The sequence below is a fragment of the Hemicordylus capensis genome, chromosome 14 (assembly GCF_027244095.1).
Source record: "Hemicordylus capensis ecotype Gifberg chromosome 14, rHemCap1.1.pri, whole genome shotgun sequence".
NCBI lineage: Eukaryota > Metazoa > Chordata > Lepidosauria > Squamata > Cordylidae > Hemicordylus > Hemicordylus capensis.
The window spans coordinates 7292652-7315469 of NC_069670.1; the positions used below are offsets into that span (position 1 = coordinate 7292652).

Genomic DNA, 22818 nt, shown 5'->3' on the forward strand with positions numbered 1-22818 from the left:
AGCCTTCGCTGCCCAGCCAATTAGCTGGGCGCCGGGATGCACATTCTAAGGCGCACCCAGGAGAATTAAATATATAGACAGCCAAGCCTCAGTTTGCTGCAGTGCACAAAGTGGCCACAGGAGGGCACCCTTTTGCCATGCCAGGAAAATGCATTGCCCATTACCATGCATACAGGCAAGCCTTAGCTTCCTGCAGTGCATCAAGTGGCCACCCTTTTGCCACAGCTTGGAAATGCATTCCCCATTCCTATAGCCTAGCCTCACCTAGCTGCAGTACAGAAAAGTGGCCACAGGAGGGCACCCTTTTGCCACACCAGGAAAATGTATTGCCCAGTGCCATTCCTGTAGCCTAGCCTCACCTAGCTGCAGTACAGAAAAGTGGCCACAGGAGGGCACCCTTTTGCCACACCAGGAAGATGCATTACATTTTGTCATTCATACAGCAAATCCTCACCTGGCTGCAGTGCAGAGAAGTGGCCACAGGAGGGCACCCTTTTGCCACACCAGGAAAACGCATTGCCCATTCTCATGCTTATAGCCAAGCCTCCACTTCCTGCAGTGCATGATGAAGTGGCTATATGAATATAGGTTGCAGGGTTCTAGCTTTGCTTCCTCACTGACATACTTCGCTTTCTGTAGGTTCCATTTATTTTCCTCAGTCTTAAAAACAAACAAACAACAACAAAGAAATTATAAACACATCTTTTCAGAGAGGCTTTTTCATGTTTTTCCAGCTTTATGCCTGGTAGGTTTTTTAGTTCTTGCTCTAGCTTCTTATTAATCACTTTCAATCTGAAACTTTTCAAATTTGGCATTTTAAATGTGGTTTCAGTTTTGTCTTTAAGTTTTATTTTTTTAAAAAACCAACTTTATAGTGTATCTATTAATGTTTTGAGCTGCCTGGAGCAGTAGTGGCCTGGAGGCATTGTGTATACATATTTAAAATAAATAAAAATAAATATGTGGGATTCTGACATTTATTTTTTTAATGAGGGGGCATCCATCCCTATGATCGCCCACTTGCGCTCGGCGTGAGGGTGCGGTCCCCCGGGCCACCAGGAGAGGGCGGCATCCGCCTCTCTTGAGGCTTCCCCGTGCCTCTGAGCCGGCAGAGGGCGGTGTTGATGGCTCACCTGTGCAGGAGGCGGGATAGGGCGGGGCGGGGCGCCAATCAGAGCCGGGCGGCCTCTCACCTGGGCGCTGCTGGGCTCTGGCGTCTCTGGCCTGGCTCTGTCGAGTTCGGCTCGCTGCGGGGAGCGCCAAGCAGGCCCGGCGGGGCGGAGACCAGTCATGGCGGGGCCCGCTGCTGCTGCCAGGAGCCTACTCTGCGTCTGTCTCTGCGCGGCATCCTGTGAGTTTCGCGCGTGGGAAGGGCGGGGCGGGGAGAGAAAAAAAGCTGGGAGGAAGGAAAGGAATGAAGAAAAGAGGAGAAGGGAGGGAGGGAGAGAAAGAAAACAAGATAAGAGGCAGAGAGAAAGCAGAAAGCAAGCAAAGGGGGGGGGAGAAGGAGAAGGAGACGGAGTTTAGCTCTATTTGTGGTTGTCTTGCTAGATTTACTCTATTTATTGTAATGCTGAATGGCTGTGTTCTTGTCACTTCTGTATCTGTTTGGCCTGTGGCTGCAATAAAGGAAGCAGAACTCTAGAACTAGAGAGGGAGAGAGACCAGAGAAGGCAGGAAAGAAAGAGGGAATGAGGGGGAAAAAGGAGAGTGGGGAGAAAGAGAGGGAAGGAATGAAAGGGGAGGAAAGGGTGAGAGAAGGAAAGGAGAGAGGGAGGGAGGGAGGAGGGGAGGAGAGAAGAGAAAGAGAAAAGAGTGAAACAAAAGTGGGGGGGGGCAGGGAAGAAGCAAAGAAAGATAATGAAAAGAGAAGTAAAATGGAGTGGGAAAGGAGGACAGGAAAGCATGAAATTTCCGGGAGGGGATGAAATGAAAGGCCAGGAGGGGGGGAGGGGAGAGAAGAGGGGTGGGGGCGACGGGGAGGGTCTCTCAGGTAGTCTCTGAAGGCTTGTGCTGGAGGGAAGGGGTCTTTGGGGAGAGCGGGGTGGTGGTGGTGGACAGGCATTAGCTTCCCAGGTGAGGATAGCCAGGCTGGAAGGTGAATTGTTGTGTATGGAGGAGGGGGGTGGGCTTTCTGGGGTCTGGGGGATCTCCTCCTGCTGCTTATACTTGGAAATGTGGCTGTGCTTCTCTGTGCTCACAGTTTGTGCTGCATGCACGTTTTAAAAACCCACCCACCCAATGTGGTGTCTGTGCGTTGCATAACAAACCAAGGAGAGAGGAACCTGCGAAGGCCTCTGTGGCCCAGTCTGTAGTTTGTGTTTCCAAAAAGAGCCGGTTCCCCAGAAAGAGGGACTAGCTTACAGTCTTCCCCGCACCCGTATGTTTGAACAAATCTGCCAAGTTCTTTGTGACACAGGTCTCCTTTTCACTGTCTGGCTCTCCACCCATGTTCCTGTATAGAACCTTGGAAAACTTTTTTTGGGATCCCAAAGTTTTCTGTTTCCTTTAAAAGGCCAGAAACCCGTTCTGTTTTAATGTGGATTCAGTAAAATTGCTCAGGGGCCTGTCTGGTCGCTCGCTGGCTGGAGGGAAACTATGCCGGGAGTTGTTTCTGCATAATGTGGGTCCATAGATCAGGAAGCCCAGTCTGTCAAAGGTCTTTCCGTTCTCTTGCTTGTTGCTAGATACTTTTGCAGTTTCTCCTGGTGTGACTGCAAGGAAAGCCTTTTCTGTGAGCCTGTTTCCTTGTTGAGATCTTTGCTCGAAAGTCTGACTCACTGCCCACCCCCACCGCCGTACTTTCTGGGGCTCTCGATTAGACCTTGTGTTTTCTCTTGCGCTGCTCTGTTTGTGCATGCCAAGATAATTTCCAAAGGGCCTTGCAAGCTGTGGGGAGAGAAGCTTGTTTTGGTGTGGATGTCCAGTTTCGAACATGTGCAACTCACAGCATTTTGCTGCCAATTTCGTGGCGAAGCTAGAACTGCAGGCACAAATGTAATAAATAATAATAAAAAAATAACTGGAGCAAAATCGGTGGACCCCCTTCACATGGGATGTTGGGGGGGGTCACTGGCTGCGTTTGTGGGAACTGTGGGTTAGGCTAAGCTAGGGGTCCTCAAACCCGAGTCCAGCAATATTCCAGACCATGGTTAATGCTTTGATTCCAGCTCGATTTATTCGTTGCTTCCAAATGGGCAAACTTTTTCTGCTGGCCTTTTGGATTCTGAGGATCCCAAAGAAATCCTGATTCTGAGAACCCCGGGCTAAGGGATCTGTGACCAACCCAGGGTTGTCCAGCGAGGCTCATGGCTGACCAAGGATTCGAATTCGGGTCCCTTCGGTCCTAGTCCAGCACACTAACCGCTACACCGTGCTGGCTCTCGAGGAGAACACCCTGAACCGTCCTTGTGTTCTCCCAAGGCGCCTGGCGACACGGTGTTTCTTCAGAAAGAGCTGTGGAAATCCAAGGCGAGTGGGCACATGTTCTCCTGCCCTTTTAAGCCGCGCCCAGGATTGCTTGAAAAGGCGAGAGCCGGCAGAGAGCTCTGAATTCTAACCTATTCATTCCAACCCAACCCCCCAAACGGGTCCAGGTTGCATGGCTTGATAAATGAGAGTCCTGTTTGAAGGACACAACTGCCCTTATCTGTTGACTCAGAGGCCTCTGGCCTGCCGGAGTCCTTGGGTGGGTTGCGGCAGGGTCAGACGAGGCAGAGAGATGGCGGAGTTTGTGGCGAAGCTTCTCTGACCCTGCCTACTGAATCCCGTGCCAGCTCTGGTATCTGGGGTGGGGCAGAGAGAGAGTGGGCAAAGAGAAACCTTGCTTCCTCTCTCTGCAGCGCCAGAACCAGGGGTCATCCCCTGAAACGGAAGGCCAGGAAACCTAGGACCTGCCCACCCCCACCCCCGGAAGCATTTTTTCACTCAGCGTACGCTTAATCTGTGGAACTCTCTGCCACAGGATGCAGTGATGACCAGCAGCTTGAATGACTTCAAAAGGGGCTCAGACTAATGCATGGAGGTCAGATCTATCAATGGCTGCTAGTTTGGTGACTACAGGCTGCCTTCAGCCTCAGAGGCAAATACCGGTTGCAGGGGAGAGGAGAGCTGGCCTTGTGGTAGCAAGCATGACTTCTCCCCTTAGCTAAGCAGGGTCTGCCCTGGTTGCATATGAAAGGGAGACTAGAACTGTGAGCACTGGAAGATCTCCCCCTCAGGGGATGGAGCCGCTCTGGGAAGAGCAGATGGTCCCAAGTTCCCTCCCTGGCAGCATCTCCAAGAGAGGGCTGAGAGAGACTCCTGCCTGCGAGAAGCTGCTGCCAGTCTGGGTTGACAATACCGAGCTAGATGGACCCAGGGTCTGACTCAGTACATGGCAGCTTCCTCTGTTCCTATGGGAGCAGCAGCAAGAGGGAGGGCCTCACCAATTGCCTGTGGCCTTCTCAGAATACGCCGCCTGGGGTATGTATATCTCTAGGCGGTGTACATCATCCGAATTACAATATAAAAACTAAACACACGTTCACAAAATAAAAAGCAGTTAACAGAGTGAAGTGATTAAAATAATTTCACAGGATAAAAACAAGTAAAGTGTTTAAAACTAGTTTGAATGAAAAGCCTGAGAAAACGGGTGGGTCTCGAGGGTCTTTGAAAAAGCAAGCCGAGATGGAGAAGCTCTGATTTTGATTGGGGGGGGTGTCTTCCAAAGCCTGCAAAGTGGCCACAGAGAGAGCTGGTGGCAACCCTCCCCAGACGATCTTAGTGGGTGGCCGGGTTCCTCACCAATGGCATCTTCGCCGGCTTTCCCCTGCTTTCCAGCTGCCTTAAGTGCAAAATAAAATAAAGATAATAAAAATAAAAATAAGAGCCCCACCACCTGAAAGGGGCCCCTTTGCCTGGCTTGCAAGCTTTGTAGGAAGCTTTCTGCAGACCTGAATTGCCGCCACCCCCTGGGGGGCCTTGACCGGCCCTGGGAAAGGGGGCTGGAGCCAGCCTTGAGCACCAGTTAATCGGAGTGCCGTCTCCTCTGGCCCCAGGCTGGCTCTCATTTACATGGATGCCTAATCCACGGGGAGCCACGGATTCAGTATGACTCAGGATTCATGGATGACTCCGTAGAAGGCAGCTTCCAATGTTCCTGTGTCAAGCACTAGGGCAGGCATTCTCAGCCTCGGATCTGCTGATGATGTTGGACTACAACTCCCATCATCCCCAGCCACAGTGTGGGGGGGATGGGAGTTGTAGTCCTGCAGGGCTAGTCTCACAACCCTCAACGGGGTCAGAGGAGCGCCCAGCCATGGTAGGAGGTGGTTGTGTGTTTGTAGAGATGATGATGATGATGATGATGATGATTTTTACATTTATATCCCGCTCTTCCCCCCAGGAGCCCAGAGCGGTGTACTACATACTTGAGTTTCTCTTTCACAACAACCCTGTGAAGTAGGTTAGGCTGAGAGAGAAGTGACTGGCCCAGAGTCACCCAGCTAGTTTCATGGCTGAATGGGGATTTGAACTCGGGTCTCCCCGGTCCTAGTCCAGCACTCTAACCACTTTACCACGCTGGCTCTGTGGGGTGGGGGGAGGAGAGAATGACCATGTGGGAGCCAGGCAGGATGGGCATAGCCAACCCATATTTTTAATTTAATTTAATTTTTTTTTTTTTACGCTTGATCTCCTGCTCTTCCTCCAAGGTGCCCAGAGCATGGTTATGTTTATCCTCACAACAACCCTGTGAGGTAGGTTAGGCTGAGAGATGCATGACTGGCCCCGAGTCACTCAGTGAGTTTCCGGAGCTGGTCCAGCACTCTAACCGCTACACCACACTGTCCCCAAAAAGCTGTCCTCCCCTGCTCCCAGGCGCTCTGTCTCTCTTCTTCCTACCCTGGTCTTTGCAGACTCAGGACCCTTCTCTGCTATCCTGGCTGCCACTCTGGGGACCCGGGGCCGAGAATCTCTCTTCCGGGGCCCTGGTCTCAGCAACAAGCCCACAGCAGCTGCTTCTATTTCTGTGCATCTTTTCATCCTGCGTCTCTATGCCCTCTGATATAGACATCTCTCGGCAGTGTGCGCAATCCACACTCCAAAAACAAAGCACTTTCACAGAATGAAAACCATTTGCAGGGTGAAACAGTTGAGATCGTTTCACAGCAGGATGACAAATGACAATTAAGCAATTTAAGATGAGTTCTGATTAGCAGCCTGAGAAAACAGGGGTGTCTTGAGGGTCTTTTAAAAGGGAACCAGAGATGGAGAAGCTCTTTTTGCTCGGAAACAGATTGGCAGCCAGTGCAGTTCTTTCTAGATATATATTGGGTATATTGGTCCCTTTGGGTTGTACCAGAGACCAGTCTGACTGCCACATTCTGTGCCAGTCGTAGTTTCTGAACTGCATTAAAAAGGCAGCCCCACGTAGAGTGCATTACAGTAGTCCTGCCGCTTTAAAGTTACTTGCCTCCAGAACTGGATGCAGCTGCCTTATCAGCCAGTAACTTATCAGCCACTGCCTCCACCTGAGAGACCAGAGAGAGTTTTGGACCCAGGAGCACTCCCAAGCTACGCGCCTGATCTTTCAGGGGGTGGAGTGTCACCCCCTTGAGAAACTGGTTTGGTGGTTCAAGTGCGGCTATCCTTGTACAGGTGGTCTTCAGAAAACTCCTTTCCGGCAACCCGTGAGTCCCCGTCCCTTTCTGCAGCAAAGCTGGAGCACATGCAACAGCAATGCCAGCCCATTATTTCTCTGTATTCCTCTCCTTACCCCCCCCTTCCTCTGTTCATTCCCCCACATCTCATTTAAAATGTAAGTCCCTTGGGGCAGGGACCTGTCCTCCTGTTACCCTGTTCGGTGCCAGAAATATTATGAACCCCTAACCCTTGATTGGTATCCCCTTGAGAGTTGCTAGGAGGGGTGAGGAGTTGCCCTCCCTGATTGGGTCCAGGTCCCGTCCCCCCGCCCCAAGGAGGGTCTTTTTATCTCTTGGCAGAAGTCGAGATTTCTTGGCCAAGGTACATTTGTTTTTAGTGAGTGTGAAAAAACCCCAGTCACTGGGGGTCTGGGTGGAATGTTGCCTCTGCAAAGAGTGCAGTGACTACGGGAGGACTGTACCAGCTGGGAGGACTGTACCAGTTCAATGAATGAATGAATGGATGATTGCTTTATTACGGTTCTTGACCCAACATCACAGCAACGAAACAAAGCAAAATGCCCCGCTGTGGTTTGGGGTCTGTCTTATCCAACTGCCTCCCTCTGTTTTCCTTGCTAGGGCGTGCAGAGTTGGCGTTTCCAGTAGGTGAACTGAGATGAGGAACACAGGAAGCTGCCTTCTACTGAGTCAGAGCCTTGGTCCGCCTAGTTCAGCGTTGTCTGCACAGGCTGGCAGCGGCTTCTCCAAGGTTATGGACAGGAGTTTCTCCTAGCCCTATCGAGAGACACCAGGGAGGGAACTTGGGACTTTCTGTATGCAAGCAGACAGGTGTTCTTCCCCGAAGGGGAATATCTCACAGTACTCACATGGAGTCTCCCATTCAAATGCAAACCAGGGCAGACTCTGCTTAGCAAAGGGGACAGTTCATGCTTGCTACCACAAGACCAGCTCTCTTTATAATGCTGATGGATTTATTCTGGATTTATTCTCTTCTGGGTGAGGGCGTCACTGCACGACTGTGGTGATGAAGGCTCTGGGATAGAAGGACAAATCTGGAGAGCCAGCGTGGTGTAGTGGTTAGAGTGCTGGACTAGGACCGGGGAGACCCGAGTTCAAATCCCCATTCAGCCATGATGCTTGCTGGGTGACTCTGGGCCAGTCACTTTTCTCTCTGCCTAGCCTACTTCACAGGGTTGTTGTGAGGAGAAACTGAAGTAGGTATTACACCGCTCTGGGCTCTTTGGAGGAAAAGCGGGATAGAAAATGTAATAAATAAATAAACAAGTAATAAATTTCTCCCGTGGAAGGTCATCTGAGCGGCCTGACCTTGTTTGTGTTGGGGTCCACCCATCACATCTGGGGACTCGAGTTTGAGAACCTCAGGGGTATTTGCTACTTCACAGCTTCCGGGAATAGCTAATGTGGGGTTAGATGATCTTCTAAAGGCCTGACTCTGTGTGGAACAGCGGCTTCCTCTTCTTATGAAAGGGCTAATGGCTGGTCGTTAACTGACTAGCAGTTCCTTTGTGAGTGAATTGCTGGTTAATGAGTGAAGAGGCCTTTCAGGGAGGAGAGCTGGTCTTGTGGGAACAAGCATGCATTGTCCCCTTTGCTAAGCAGGGGGCACCCTGGTTTGCATTTGGATGGGAGACTAAATGTGAGGGCACAGTAAGATATGCCACTTGGGGGCCGCTCTGGGAACAGCACCTGCCTGCTTGCAAGTGGAAGGCTCCGAATTTCCCCCCTGGCGTCTCCAGACAGGCTGGGAGAGACTCCTGCCTGCCACTTTGGAGAAGCTGCTGCCAGCCTGTGCAGGCAGTACTAAGCTAGCTGGACCAAGGGTCTGACTCAGTAAAAGGCAGCTTCCTATGTTCCTATGAGACACCAGAGATTGCAGGCTGGAATCAGTGGCCAGGCAGCAAAGGCCGCATCCTGAGATGCAAGCCCCTCTCTTTGGAAAACGCACGCAATCTGCTTTTGACGTCTTAGGAATGATCTGCTCTCTTCCCAACTCTGCTCCAAGGCTGAACCTGGGCTTGTGTAAACCAGGGCTGCCCAGTTTCGGCTTTCCAGCTGCTTTTGGACTACAACTCCCATCCTTCTGAGCCACAGCGGCCAGTCATCGGGGATGATGGGAGTTGTAGTCCAACCTCTGGAGGAGGGCTGGCGCTGGGCAGGCCTGGAAAGAAATGAAATGTTGCCAGGACACTGTAGGGCTGCAGTGACCCCCTTTGAAGGGAAATGAGGATCTAAGACCTGCTGTAGACCCCTGGAGCTTTTCACTGCTCAGGGAAGTGGGGTTCCTGAAGCCAGTGAAACAATATATGCATTGCGAGAGGACACCAAGAAGCTGGAACAGTGAGAGACAAAACATCTTTTCCCTTCACATCACACAACACACTCATTTATGACAGTTGTATGTTCTGTTATAAGGGTCCTCAGATGTCGGACTACAAACCCCATCATCCCCTGTCACTGTGGCTGAAGGGCCAAGAGCTCAGGACCCTTGTCTTAATGCAGGGCTGCCCAGCTGAAGCCTTCCAGCTGTTGCTAGACTGCAACTCCCATCCTCCCCAGCCACAGTGGCCAGTAGTCAGGGATGATGGGTGTTGTAGTCCAACACCTGGAGGAGGGCCGGCGTTGGGCAGCCCGGATTCAATGCGTTTCAGCTGCAAGCTTGTGGAGTTCCTCCGTTTGCTGATAATACCAGCTGCAGTCGTGGTTGGTTGTGTGTATGTGGGGTCCAAAGGTTGGCAGAAGGCAATCTAGGTTAGGGTCAGGGTCAGAGTGAAGGCCTGGAAAAAAGGGGAAACTCGATTTTTTTCTGGGGGAAAACAAAAAACCTTTGTTCCTAGTTCCCCCCCCCCCCCCGGCTGGGACATCTCAACACAATCCCCTGGATTAATATTTCTTATTTCAGGGGTTGACAAATCCCAGGCACCGAGAAGCCCCGGCCCCTAAAAATTCAACTGTGGCACCTAGACTGAGATATCTTTATGTTATTTAATGATTCTACTTTATTAAAGTTATTTAATTAACTAAGAGTGTTGGGCTAGGACCCAGGGAGATCTGAGTTCAAATCCCCATTCAGCCGTGAAATGTGCTGAGTGACTCCGGGCCGGGCGCTTCTCTTATAGCCTACTTCACAGGGTTGTTGTGAGGATGAACATAACCGTGTCCACCGTTTTGGGCTCCTTGGAGGCGGAGTGGGATAGAAATATAAGCTGAAATAAAAATGGACTGCCCTCCTCCACCATGTCCATTGCTAAATGTGTCCTTTCACTCCCTGGCTCCTAGATTCAAAGGAGATTTGTCAAGGCCTGTTTTTATTGAATACTTCCTCAGAGTATCTTCCCTCGGAGACTGAATGTTTTCAAAATGCTCGGTCTTTGGCTGCTCTGTCCACGGGAAAAATCTAGGTGTGGCTGCACCAGGAAGGGTTTTTAACAAGAAGTTCAGATTTATTTCTTTTTGAAAGCTTGTTTATGTCGGAAAATTCACCGCTTGTGAAATCCTTCCGTTTTCCGAATATGCCCAGACAGCTGCCAAGGTACCTGCCGTAATGAGCTTGTCAGTGCTAGGAGGGGGAAATCACAGCTTTCCCCTCGGCTTCAGCTTGGCTTAGCAAGCACCATCTTGAGGGCTGGTTAACGAACTTCTTGGGAGCGATCTTGCGTGGGCAACCTAATGGCTGAGAGGGCAACCGAGCGCAGCGGCCGGCGTGTCCCAGCTGAGCAAACTCCTCCCTTGTTTACCTTTCTCGGCTGCCTTGAGGAGAGCCGTCTCCACTTGGATTCAGAGTTGTTTGTGTGGCATGCGCTTTCCTGGCTTTGGAGCATGAGCCTAGTGTGGCTGTGCGGTCTCACCGGTAATGCTCGGGGGACAGAAGTGCAGACTCCTCCCTGTGGTTCGTCCCCTCCCTGTCTTTGTGTATCCTTAAGAACATAGGAAGCGGCCATATACTGAGTCAGGCCTTTGGTCCATCTAGTTCAGTATTGTCTACCCAGACTGGCAGTGGCTTCTCCCAGGTTGCAGGCAGGAGTCTTTCTCAGCCCTGTCTTGGAGATGCTGCCAGGGAGGGAACTCAGAACCTTCTGCTCTTCCCAGAGCGGCCCCATCCCATAAGGGGAATATCTTACAGTAGTGCTCATCGGTAGTCTCCCATCCAAATTATAACCGGGGTGGGCCCTGCTTAGCAAGATGCTCACTACTGCAAGACCAGCATTCTTGGTCATCTCTCATTCTGAAATCTGCAACAGCCAGAGTAGACGCAGCTGACTCCCCTCGCCCCATTTTATTCTGAATGACCACCATTTCCATGAATGAGCCAGGCCCACAAATTTCTTTGCCATGGGTACCACCTTAGGGGACACATGCTCATAGTAATTTTTGACAACCTCTACCCCGCTGGAGATGAGGAGGAGGTGACAGCATTGTTGCGCTGATCACGTTCTCTCTGTGATCCCTCCTCCTTTGTCCTGATCCCCAAACGATGAGGGTAAAATTGCAGTCATGTTTTGCAATGAACAAGTTTTATACCCTCCCCATGGAGTGATCTTTGGACACCTTCTGCCCATGTTCATTTCCCTTCCTCTGACCTCACTGATAAAAATTTTTTCGTAGTTTTTGTGTTAGAACTTTTCAAAGCTTTCAAAACACCAACTCCACATTTGGCTGCTGGAGGCCCGGTAGTCAGGACAATCGAAGCATGAGAATACACGGAAAGCGTTTTTTATTTGATGTTATTTTGACTGCTGTGACCCGCCCAGAGAACAATTTGGAACACTCCCCGCCCCCCCGCCATTCGTTCAGCTCCCTTCCCTTGCTGCTTTTAAGGCCTTTCTTAAGACTGGCCTGTTTCGCCAAGCATTTGCCCTTTAATTTATTTTATTATTTTATTTTATTTTAATTGTGATTGGTATTGTTGTCCACCTCCTAGAGTCTTTGGAGGAGGCAGTATATAAGAAAATTTTAACACACACACACATAAATAAATACAATTTTTTTTTGTTATGGAGTGGCGAAGAAATTTGTATTTATTTATTTATTAAGCAAATGTATTGGCCAGCTGACTTCCTTAGCCTCGAGGCGGTTTACATAAATTAAAACAGCAGTGAAGACGAAACAAAACAGAAACCCCTTACACGAAAAACTAACAAGGAAAAGCCTGGCAAAATGGATAGGTTTTCCGCAGCTTCTTAAAGGACAGAAGGGAGAGGGCATTGCCGATCTCAGGGAGGCAAAGTGTTCCATAAGGAAATAAAGTTTATTATTATGCTTGCTAAGCTGCAGGTATTGCAGTGTGTTGCAGCTGGAAAATATCGCCTATTTTCCATTTGTAGGGGTGCAGAAAATCACACACAAAAAACCCCATAGTGACAATTTGTACCCTCAGATGGTACCAACCTCCCTCCACACACACACCCCATGGTGAAAATGAGACAAATCGACTCTCAGGGAGAGAGCTGATGTTGTGGCCTAGTGGTTAAGGAACAAAATGCAGTAAGACCCTGCTTTGATTTCCCGCTGTCACTTGGGCAGAAGACCTCTGAGCTTCCCTTCAGCTCTGAAATATAATTTCATTCATGCAGTGATGGGGTTGCCTTGACGGGGTGTTTTTTAAACAGGTTGGGTAGCTGTTGGTCAGGTTTGTGGTAGCACATGCACAGCCAATCCACAACTCTCTAGCTGTTGGACGACAACTCCCATCATCCCCAGCTGGATCAGGGGATGATGGGAGTTGTAGTTGAACAGCTGGAGAGCCTCAGGTGAGCCATTTCTGTGCCGAGAAGTGGGGCTGGACTTGAAAACCTCAAGAGACCCTGCCGATGCTGAAATTCTGTCTTTCTGAGTCAGCGTCTCTCTCTGCCTCAATCTTCCATCTGTGATATGGGCATAAATATGTTTTTCTGCCTTAAAGCAGTGGGAGTTCCAGCAAATCATTTGGAATAAACTGTATCAATGCTCAGAACTATCTTAGGAGCAGAGGAAGCTGCCTCCTACCGAGTCAGACCCTGGGTCCATCTCGCTCAGTATTGTCTGCACAGACTGGCAGCGGCTTCTCCAAGGTGGCAGGCAGGAGATAGAGGGAGGGAAGACGTGGCCAAGAGGTTCACGTGGATATGAGAGGACATTTCTTCTGGAAAAGTTGGTATGGTTATGTGCAAAAAGACAAGAGTCTCTCTTCTAAACAGCAGTGGGGCAAATTGTGGAAATGGATGTTGGACGTAACTGCCCCCCCCCCCAATTACCTGATGTGCCTTGAAATCCACACACACACACACACACACACACACACACACACACACACACACACACACACCAGTTACAGTAATGCCTGCATATGCTTTATAACCCTTTGGTTTGCCAAATTCTTGGTTGTAAAACTTTGTAGATATATGATGTACAAACAACCACTTTGTATATAATTGTGCTTTGATAACGTACTGTATGCCTTGGTAGTTTGTTGGTTCAATAAAAAGATCTTGTCCTATTAAAAAAAAATCTTGTCCTATTTTGGAGAGGCCGCCAGGGAGGGAACTGGGAACCTTCTGCTCTTCCCAGAGCAGCTCCATCCCCTGAGGGGAATATCTTGCAGTGCTCACACATGTCATCTCCCTTTCAAATGCAAACCAGGGTGGACCCTGCTTGGCAAATGGGACAATTCATGCTTGCTACCACAAGCCCAGCCACATAATGGTGCAGTGGGGAAATGACTTGACTAGCAAGCCAGAGGTTGCCGGTTCGAATCCCCACTGGTACTATATTGGGATCTAGGAAGATGCTGAAAGGCATCATCTCATACTGCGCGGGAGGAGGCAATGGTCAACCCCTCCTGTATTCTCCCAAAGACAACCCGTTGGGCGCCAGGAGTGGACGCTGACTCGACAACACACTTTATCTTTACCACAAGACCACCGATCTTCTGGGTGGTTCTCCAAGGGTCCAAAGCCCGGCAGAACACAGTTGGGTCCAACCTGCTTTCCAAAGATTTCCTTCCACAGCCGGCTAAGGTTGCTGTTGAGGTTTGCGTGGAGCTTTTCACGAGGCTGCGTATATGTGCAGATACTGTGCATGGATTGTGCATGTGTTGAACATCATGTCTTCGTCGCACTCCTATGACTGGCTGCCGCTGTGTATGTTTTTTTTTTAAAAGCACAGGCCCTCTTAGTGCAAGATCTGTGCGTACATTGAATATGCGTGTGATTCATGCATGTGAATAACTCGACATGCATACAGATCTAGAAGTGTACGCAGATTGTACATGCACTGAAGAGAAAGTTTCTTCCTAATATGAAATATGGTGTAGAAGTCATTTCCCCCAAAGAATTTGCAATGGAAGTTTCCTTGGCGTTGAGTGCTCCTGACGCCGGCAGGGATGTGATGCCAAAGAGGCCACCTAGAAGAAGGTGAGACTCTGGGGTAGCCGGTTTTGAAGCGCACAGAAGGCTCCCACGAGGTCCCTTTGGGGACAGAGGGGTTGCCTTGGCTTCTAGTCTCTTGAATCCTGGCTCTGTGCGAGAAACGTTAAGCGTAGCAGGAGTGGGCAGAAGGCCGGCCTGGTTTGCTACGTGGACAGCTGTGGCTGATAGGGTTATTGCAAGGAAGCCATTGTTTGCCTTCCAGCTGCTGGTATTTGCAGGTAGACTGCCTGGGAACATGGAGGTTCTATTTTTATTTATTCATCTCTCATGTTTTTATACTCACATTTATATGTGTGTTAACTTTTGTAAACCGCCTTGGGATTGTTTTTGATGAAAGGCGGTATATACATCTAACAATAAATAAAATACTGCCTGATAGGTCTATCGCTAGGTGGTGTACAAAATTTAAGACACAATATAAAACAGAGTGAAAAAACAGTTAAAATTTCACAAAATACAGTAAAAACGATCTCGCAAAATAAAAACAAATTAAACAGTTTAAAATGAATTGTAGTTAAAAGCCTGAGAAAAGCCATTTAGCTGATAATGGGCAATAATTCATTTCAAGTATGGATACCCTGCCCTTTAGGAGAAGTCCTTCCACAATAACTGTGGACGGACCTCTTCTCTGCCTCCATGGATTTGTCTACTCTGTCTATAAAGCCATCTATGGTTGTGGCCGTCGCTAGATCCTGTGGCACTGAGTTCTGTAAGCACACTCTGCATTTCTGGACGCACTAAATCCCGTGAGGGTGAATTCTGTAAGCACAGGCTGAATTTCTGGATGTGTGGCTCATTGCTTTGCTGTTGCGAAGAACCTGAGTGTGTGCTCTTGCTTTGCAAAATGAAAACACATTCGTGAACTACGGCTGAGGCAGAGATCCTCAGCTGATCGGGGAGGAGAGCTGGTCTCGTGGTCGCAAGCATGAATCGTCCCCTTTGCTAAGCAGGGGCTGCCCTGGCTTGCATTTGAATGGGAGACTAGAAGTGTGAGCACTGGAAGAGATTCCCCTTCGGGGATGGGGCTGCTCTGGGAGGAGCAGAAGGTTCCAAGTTCCCTCCCTGGCCGCATCTCCAAGATAGGAGAGACTCCCGCCTGCAGCCTTGGAGAAGCCACTGCCAGTCTGGGTAGACAGTACTGAGCTAGGTGGATCGATGGTTTGACTCAGTATCTGGCAGCTTAACCTAACCTAACCTAACCCTCTCCTACTGCCCTGCAATTGGTAACTGAATCTGCACACATTTGCAGTATTGTTGTTAGGAAGGGAGCAGAGCTGGTCTTGTGGTCGCAAGCATGACTTGTCCCCTTTGCTAAGCAGGGTCTGCCCTGGTTTGCACTTGGATGGGTAACTACATGTGTGAGCACTGTAAAATATTCCCTTTAGGGGATGGGGCCGCTCTGGGAAGAGCACCTGCCTGCTTGCGTGCAGAAGGTTCCAAGTTCCCTCCCTGGCAGCATCTCCAAGACCGGGCTGGGAGCAACTTGGAGAAGCACCTGCCGGTCTGTGTAGACAATACTAAGCTAGATGGACCAAAGGACTGACTCAACAGAAGGCAGCTTCCTATGTTCCACATTTAGGATCACATAAGAACAGCCCTGCTGGATCAGGCCGAAGGCCCCTCTAGTCCAGCATCCTGTTTCACAACAGTGTCCCACCAGATGCCGCTGGAAGCCACAGGCAGGAGTTGAAAGGGGCAGGCCCTCTCTCCTGCTGTGACTCCCCTGCAACTGGTACTCAGAGGCACCCTGCCTTTGAGGCTGGAGGTGGCCTGTAGCCCTCCGACTAGTAGCCGTTGATAGACCTCTCCCTCCATGAATTTATCTAAACCCCTCTTCAAGCCCTCCAGGCTGTTGGCTCTCACCACATCTTGTGGCAGAGAGTTCCACAAGTTGAAGTCTGTGTTGTATGAAAAAGTACTTCCCTTCGTTGGGCCTAAGTTTCTTGGCAATCTCTTTCATGGGATTACTCCTGGGTGTAGTGTGATGGGAGAGGGAGAAGAATTTCTCTCTCTCTCCACTTTCTCCACACCATGCATGATTTTATAGACCTCTCTCGTGTCTCCCCGCAGTCGTCTTTTTCCTAAACGGAAAAAAGCCCCAGGCGTTGTAGTCTGTCCTCGTCAGGAAGGTGCTCCAGGCCGGCCCCTGATCATCTGGGTGGCCTTTTTCTGCAGGAGAACAAACGTAGGAGACGCATCTGGTGAGCCACTGTAGGAGACCGGATGCTGGTGGACTAGATCGGCCTTGGGCCTGATCCAGCAGGGCTGGTCTTCTGCATGCAAACGAAGAAGGCTGACTGCAGAGCCAAATTATAGCCCGTGCTGCTCTGAAACATGGGCAGACGCTTTCCCCTCCCGACGCGTCCTTCTGCTTAGCCTTCCTTCGTGCTAATCTCTGGGCAGCTTTTGCTGGTTGCCGGTGCAGTGCCGGATGAGGCTTCCAGCTGGGAGGGGCTGCCTTGCCCTGGGGGACAGGTAGCAACCTTTCAGGTGGAGACGGTGATGTCACGGCCAGGCCTGTTTCGCAGCGTCTCACCGGTTAATGAGTAGCTTCTCCTCGCCTCTTCCCCTGTGATTTAATTCCGGGTCCAGAGTTGAATGGCGGGCCGCCCCAGGTGGGTTATGGTGCCGTTTCTGGGACGCATCTCCGGCTGAATGTCGAAAATTCGGACCCAGGGGTTGCTTCCAAAGTCCAAAGGGGGTTGTGTCCCGTCCTGGGCGAAAGCAACGTGGTTTCTGGTCCGGGAGTAACCTGATCTTCCGTCCTAGAAAACGAAAGGCGTGTTACCTTCGCCCCTGTAGTTTATTGCTCAGTGTCTCCTCTTAAGTGATTATGGGCTCAGCTACTATACAAACTTAAGGCAGACAGTAGCAGCTGGTCTGAATGGGGGGGGGCAGCACCCAAAGAGGACGCTCAGGGTTCTTCCCTCTCTCCCCCTGCCCCGCCTGAGAGTCACGCGGCCTGCAGGCTGGCCATTTGTTGGGTAGAGTGGCTAGCCGTGCAGCTCTCCCTGACAAATGGCAGCCTGCAGGCAGCGTGGTGGGAAAGAGAGAAGCAACCCGTGCCACCAACTGGGCTTGTTCGCATGAGTTGCCGCTGAAGGCAGATTTTGTTCCGCCGCCTTAATTATTTGAAAAATATTGGCTGTGTTCTCCAAGAGGTGGCATCCCATCAGAGCAGCCCGACTGGATCAGGCCCAAGGCATCCTAGGACTAGGACGGGGGAGACCCGAGTTCAAATCCCCCTTCAGCCATGAGACTAGCTGGGTGACTCTGGGCCGGTCACTTCTCTCTCAGCCTCACCTACTTCACAGGGTTGTTGTGAGGAGAAACTGAAGTATGTAGTACACCGCTCTGGGCTCCTGGGAGGAAGAGCGGGATAGAAAATGTAAAATAAATAAATCTTGTTTCCAATGCGGGAGGTGGCCTGTAGCCATCGGGCCACGCAGAGCCACGGAGGAGAGCAAACCAGGGTGTTGGGGACACGGAGTGGGCCAAAGCACACCGAACCCTTCTGAGACTCCCAGCTCTTCCCTAGAAGAGCAAAGTGGAGCTCGGAAATCCCAAGCTGGCAGCAATTGTGGCACTGTGGGAACCGCCTTCGGTGAAACTTCCTGATGAAGCCGGCGGGCGTCCTGTTCTGCGGCGCGGTGGATGAGGTCATTGGATGACATCCAGGTTGGAAGCGTCCTGCCCTTGACCAGAGAGGGAAATGTGGCTTGTGCAAAAAGAATGGGGAGAGGAAGTGAGCTGCCCAGCCAGATTTCCAGTTCCACCTTTCAAGCACAGGGGACTTTTTTCTTCCTGCCCGTGAGTCATGGGTGTGTGGGAGGGAGGGAGGTGCAGCTGGAACTGGAAAGGCAGGAAATTCCACCAGGTGGGTTCGAAGGCAAGTCGACCCCCTGCTGCTCTGGTCCTGCTCCGCCTCCTCCGTCTCCAAACATCCTGCCTGCCAGAGCGTTCCCAGTCTCCAACAAAGCTTTTGGCTTTCCGGTTTGACCGGCCTGATTGCATGGCAAACTGGACTTCTTTGTATTCTGAAGGGGGGGGGGGTTCTCGGAAGAGGAGTGGTTATTATTACTTAATTATTTTGCTATCTACACACAGTCTACCAGATGTTGTTGACTGGATTTGGTACTTTATCGGGCCCTTTCCAAAAGTCTAGGATAACTAAAGGAAGAATTAAAGGCATCGTTGTAGTATTCGTGCTGTCATAGGAACAGAGGAAGCTGCCATCTACTGAGTCAGACCCTTGTTCCATCTAGCTCAGTATTGTTTTCACAGACTGGCAGCGGCTTCTCCAAGGCTGCAGGCAGGAATCTCTCTCAGCCCTGCCTTGGAGATGCTGCCAGGGAGGGAACTTGGAACCTTCTGCTTTTCCCAGAGCCGCTCCATCCCCTGAGGGGAATCTCTTCCAGTGCTCACACTTCTGGTCTCCTATTCATATGCAACCAGCGAGGACCCTGCTTAGCTAAGGGGACAAGTCATGCCTTCCAAGTCCCAAGTAGTGGGCCCTTCTGTAGTTGATGTGTTGTGATTTTATTGATGCCTATTATTATTTCTTGTTTACACAGTCAGACAGGTGTTATTGACTGGTTTGTTTTATCCAGACATCGAGTCCTTCCCATGGACCTGGGATGCCAGAATTTTATCATCAATACTGTTGGTTATTATAGATATCGTCGCAAAATATAGGCTGTTCCCTGTAAAGCTGCTTTTTGTAATTGGCTGATGGTGATTTCTGTGGCCCCGATGGTGTTGAGGTGCTCTTCAAGGTCTTTTGGGACTGCACCCAGGACGCCAGTTACCACTGGGATTATTTGGGTCTTTTTCTGCCACAGCCTTTCAATTTCAATTTGTAGATCTTTGTATTTTGTGATTTTTTCTATTTCTTTTTCTTCTATTCTGCTATCCCCTGGTATTGCTATGTTGATTATTTTCACTTGTTTTTCTTTCTTCTCGACTACAGTTATATCTGGTGTATTGTGTGGCAGATGTCTGTCTGCTTGTAGTCGGAAGTCCCATAATATTTTTACATCTTCATTTTCTTCAACTTTTTCAATTTTATGGTTCCACCAATCTTTGGCTACAGGTAGCTTGTATTTTTGACAGACGTTCCAGTGTATCATCCCTGCTACCTTGTCATGCCTTTGTTTGTAGTCAGTCTGTGCGATCTTTTTGCAACAGTTGATTAGGTGGTCCATGGTTTCATCTGCTTCTTTACAAAGGCGGCACTTGCTGTTTGTTGTGGATTTTTCGACTTTTGCTCTTATTGCATTTGTTCTTAGTGCCTGTTCTTGTGCAGCCAGTATGAAACCCTCTGTTTCTTTCTTCAAGTTGCCATTCTTAAGCCATTGCCAGGTCTTGGTGCTGTCTGATTTCCCACTTATATTGTGCAAATATTGACCATGCAGGGGCTTATTTTTCCATTTTTCTGCTTGGTTCTTGACTTGTTCTTTCTTGTAGGCCTGCTTGGTTTCATTGGTGTTGAATAGTTTCTCATTGTTGACCATTTGAAGTGCATCTTCTTCACTGTCCTTGATATATTCTTCAAGGCCTCTTTTCTCCTCCTCTACTGTTTGATGGACTTGCAGCATTCCTCTTGCACCTGAGCTGCGGGGGAGGTATAGCCTATCGACATCACTGCGGGGGTGCAGAGCATGATTGATGGTCATGATTTTCCTGGTCTTACGAGCTAGCGTCTCTAGCTCTGCCTGGGTCCAGGATGATGATGATTAGCCATTTGTGCCTTGCTAAACTCTATGCAGGGGTGCCCTTGGAATGCATTTTGAAGCTATTGTTGGTATAGAACGCTGCTGATGGAGTTCTCTTTTGGGGCTGAGTGTTACCCCCATGGTTTTTAATGTCATAGGAACATAGGGAGCTGCCTTCTACTGAGTCAGACCCATGGTCCATCTAGCTCAGTATTGTCTTCTACTCAGACTGGCAGCAGCTTCTCCAAGGTGGCAGGCAGGAGTCTCTCTCTCAGCCTTATCTTGGAACTGGGAACCATCTGCATGCAAGCAGGCAGGGGTTTGAGGGAATGGACTCAAAGGAATGATGGGTCATGCCCACTGAAAAGCCCTGGTTCCTTCCAAAAGGCCAGGGAATACATTAGTAACCACGAATGGCTCACTATGCAATGTGAAATAAGCCTGGCCCTTTCAGAGCTGTAATTAAAGTTTTCCAGGTGATTATTCTTGAGACGTGTGTCAAGAGCACATATCTAACCCCAGCTAACGGAGCAAAGAGTCCCCTTTAAAAAGTGGCGATTCTCTTTATTGAGCAGGGGGAGAGCAACTGGCCCTCTCCGTCCCAGCACAACATCCCTCCAGTGGCTGTTGCTGGGGTCTGCTTTGAGTTTGCTTTTGGACTGCGAGCCCTTTGTGGACAGGGAAGCAACTTTATTCAGGAGTGTTGCTATAACTGAGCGGATGGGTTCAAAGAACCCGGGGGCCCCCAGCTCCACCCTTCCCTTTATTCTTCATTATCTCCCTCACCCCAAAGGGCCTGCAGGGGAGAGAGGTGAACAGAGCCCCCTTTCCCCCTAGCTACGCCCCTGACTTTATTATTTGTTTTTGGATGTAAACTGTTTTGAGAACTTTTGTTGAAAAGTGGTATATAAATATTTGTAGTCCTAGACACATGTTTATTGTTTTGTAAACAGAAGGGTCATATGGTGGAGTATGTTTACATAGGAAGCTGCCTTCTACTGAGTCAGACCCTTGGTCCATCTCGCTCAGTATTGTCTACCCAGACTGGCAGCGGCTTCTCCAAGGTTGCAGGCAGGAATCTCTCTCAGCCCTATCTTGGAGATGCTGCCAGGGAGGGAAACTGGAACCTTCTCCATGCAAGCAGGCAGGTGCTTTTCCCAGAGCAGCCCCATCCCCGAAGGGGAAGATCTTCCAGTGCTCACACTTCTAGTCTCCCATTCCAATGCAAACCAGGGCTAACCCTGCTTAGCAAAGGGGGCACTTCATTCTTGCTCCCACGAGACCGGCTCTCCGCCCGTCAAAGAAACGCACAGAAAATAAATATGGGGATGCAAATTGGAACCAAATCTATCTTCTGCTTCTAGGTTGACTTCCCCCTAACTAATTCGGTTCTGGACACCCGTCAAGGGGTCCCCCACTTTCCTTTCAGAAGCAGGACACCGAGATGCTGACCCCTCCCCTCCATATCTTCCTAGAGGTTTTTAGCCCCTTGTTGGGTGTATTTTGAGGGCTGCAGGCGAGACCCAGTCTCTTGGATGTGTCTGCCACAGAAGGGTCCTTTTAAAAAAATCTCACTTCTCTCTCTTTTCCTCCCCTCCTGCAGGGTCCTTAATATCGGGCCAGAACACAGTTGTCCAAGTTCCAGAGAACAGCGGTAAGTCCCAAGAAGGAAGGTTGTCTTCTGCTCTCCTCGAACTCCCAGAGCCTAACGGAGGGCTTCTGTGGCTCCCTGACCGCAAGGGTAGGCAAGCCGGCCTCTCCGGCTGTGGCTGAACTACCTTGGCGGATTTTGCCGGCTGAACCAGATACCTCTCGGTTCCTGCCGGCAGTCCCTCTGGTGTCATTTGAAAAGCTGCTCTGCAAACGTTTTGGTTTTTAGCGCCAGCAGTCTGCTTCCATCTGGGTTCAAGTTGAGCCCGTCCCTTTTGTACAGGCTTCACATCCCCCAGAATGTATCCCAGTGCCTAACGAAGCTAAACCCCTCTTCTGTACCCAAACTTCTGTCTGATTTCTCAGCTTTCTGTCAGCTTTGGCCGATTCGCCAGCCACGTCCATTTAACGGCCTTAAAACCGGGGTGCATATGCTGGTCACCTCCAGACTTGACTACTGCAATGCGCTCTGCGTGGGGCTGCCTTTGTACGTAGTTCGGAACCGGCAGTTAGTACAGAATGCAGCAGCCAGGTTGGTCTCTGGGCTTGCCCGGAGAGATCACATTACACCAGGACTGCTCAACTTCGGCCCTCCTGCAGCTGTTATTCATTATTATTAAACATATAACGTTAATCCACATAATCCCTGGCTATTGGCCACTGTGGCTCAGGATTATGGGAGTTTTCGTTCAAAAACAGCTGGGGGGCCTAAGTTGAGCAGGTCTGCGTTACGATTACACCCATTTAAAAAGAGCTACACTGGCTGCTAATAGGTTTCTGGGTGAAATGCAAAGTGCTGGTTATTACCTATAAAGCCCTAAATGGCTTGGGTCTGAGGTATTTACATAGGAGCATAGGAAGCTGCCATATACAGAGTCAGACCACTGGTCCATCTAGCTCAGGATTGTCTTCACAGACTGGCAGCAGCTTCTCCCAGGTTGCAGGCATTTAAGACAATGCCTTCTTCTTCATCAACCCTGCCCCATCTCAAGATCATCTGGGGAGGTCCGGTTGCTGTTGCCACCCGCTCGGTTGGTGGCGACTCGAAACCGGGCCTTTTCTAGACTTGCCCTGCGTCTCCGGAACGCGCTCCCTAATGAAATTAGGGTTTCCGCTTCTCTGGAAACATACCCGTTTAACCAGGCTTTTAGTTTATAGTTTCAAAGCTTCGGGTTTTCGAGTTTTTATTTGTATTTGTAAATGGTTTTAATTGTGTGAGAGTTTTAATGATTTTTCGATTCACTGCCCAGGGGCTTTTGTGTATGGGGTGGTATAAAAATGTAAGAAATAAATAAACAAGCTGCTGAAGAGTTGGGCACATTTCACTTGTCTGCCCCTTGAACTGTTTCCTCTTCTTTTCCTTTCTCTCCTTCCTTGTGTTTTGTG

The 22818-nt window shown here is 49.8% G+C and overlaps 1 protein-coding gene across 2 annotated transcripts in view; it reads left to right on the top strand.

Moving 5' to 3' along the window:
- The first annotated feature begins 1140 nt into the window (after positions 1 to 1140).
- The window catches only part of F11R (F11 receptor), a 31842-nt gene continuing 10164 nt past the window's right edge, over positions 1141 to 22818 (top strand). The window contains exons 1-2 of one of the 2 annotated variants that reach the window (XM_053278841.1): positions 1141 to 1351; positions 21386 to 21436. In XM_053278841.1, coding sequence (XP_053134816.1) covers positions 1291 to 1351; positions 21386 to 21436 — 112 coding nt within the window. In that variant the 5' untranslated portion in view covers positions 1141 to 1290. The remainder of the gene's footprint in view (positions 1352 to 21385; positions 21437 to 22818) is intronic. The other variant, XR_008312334.1, reaches the window with a different exon arrangement.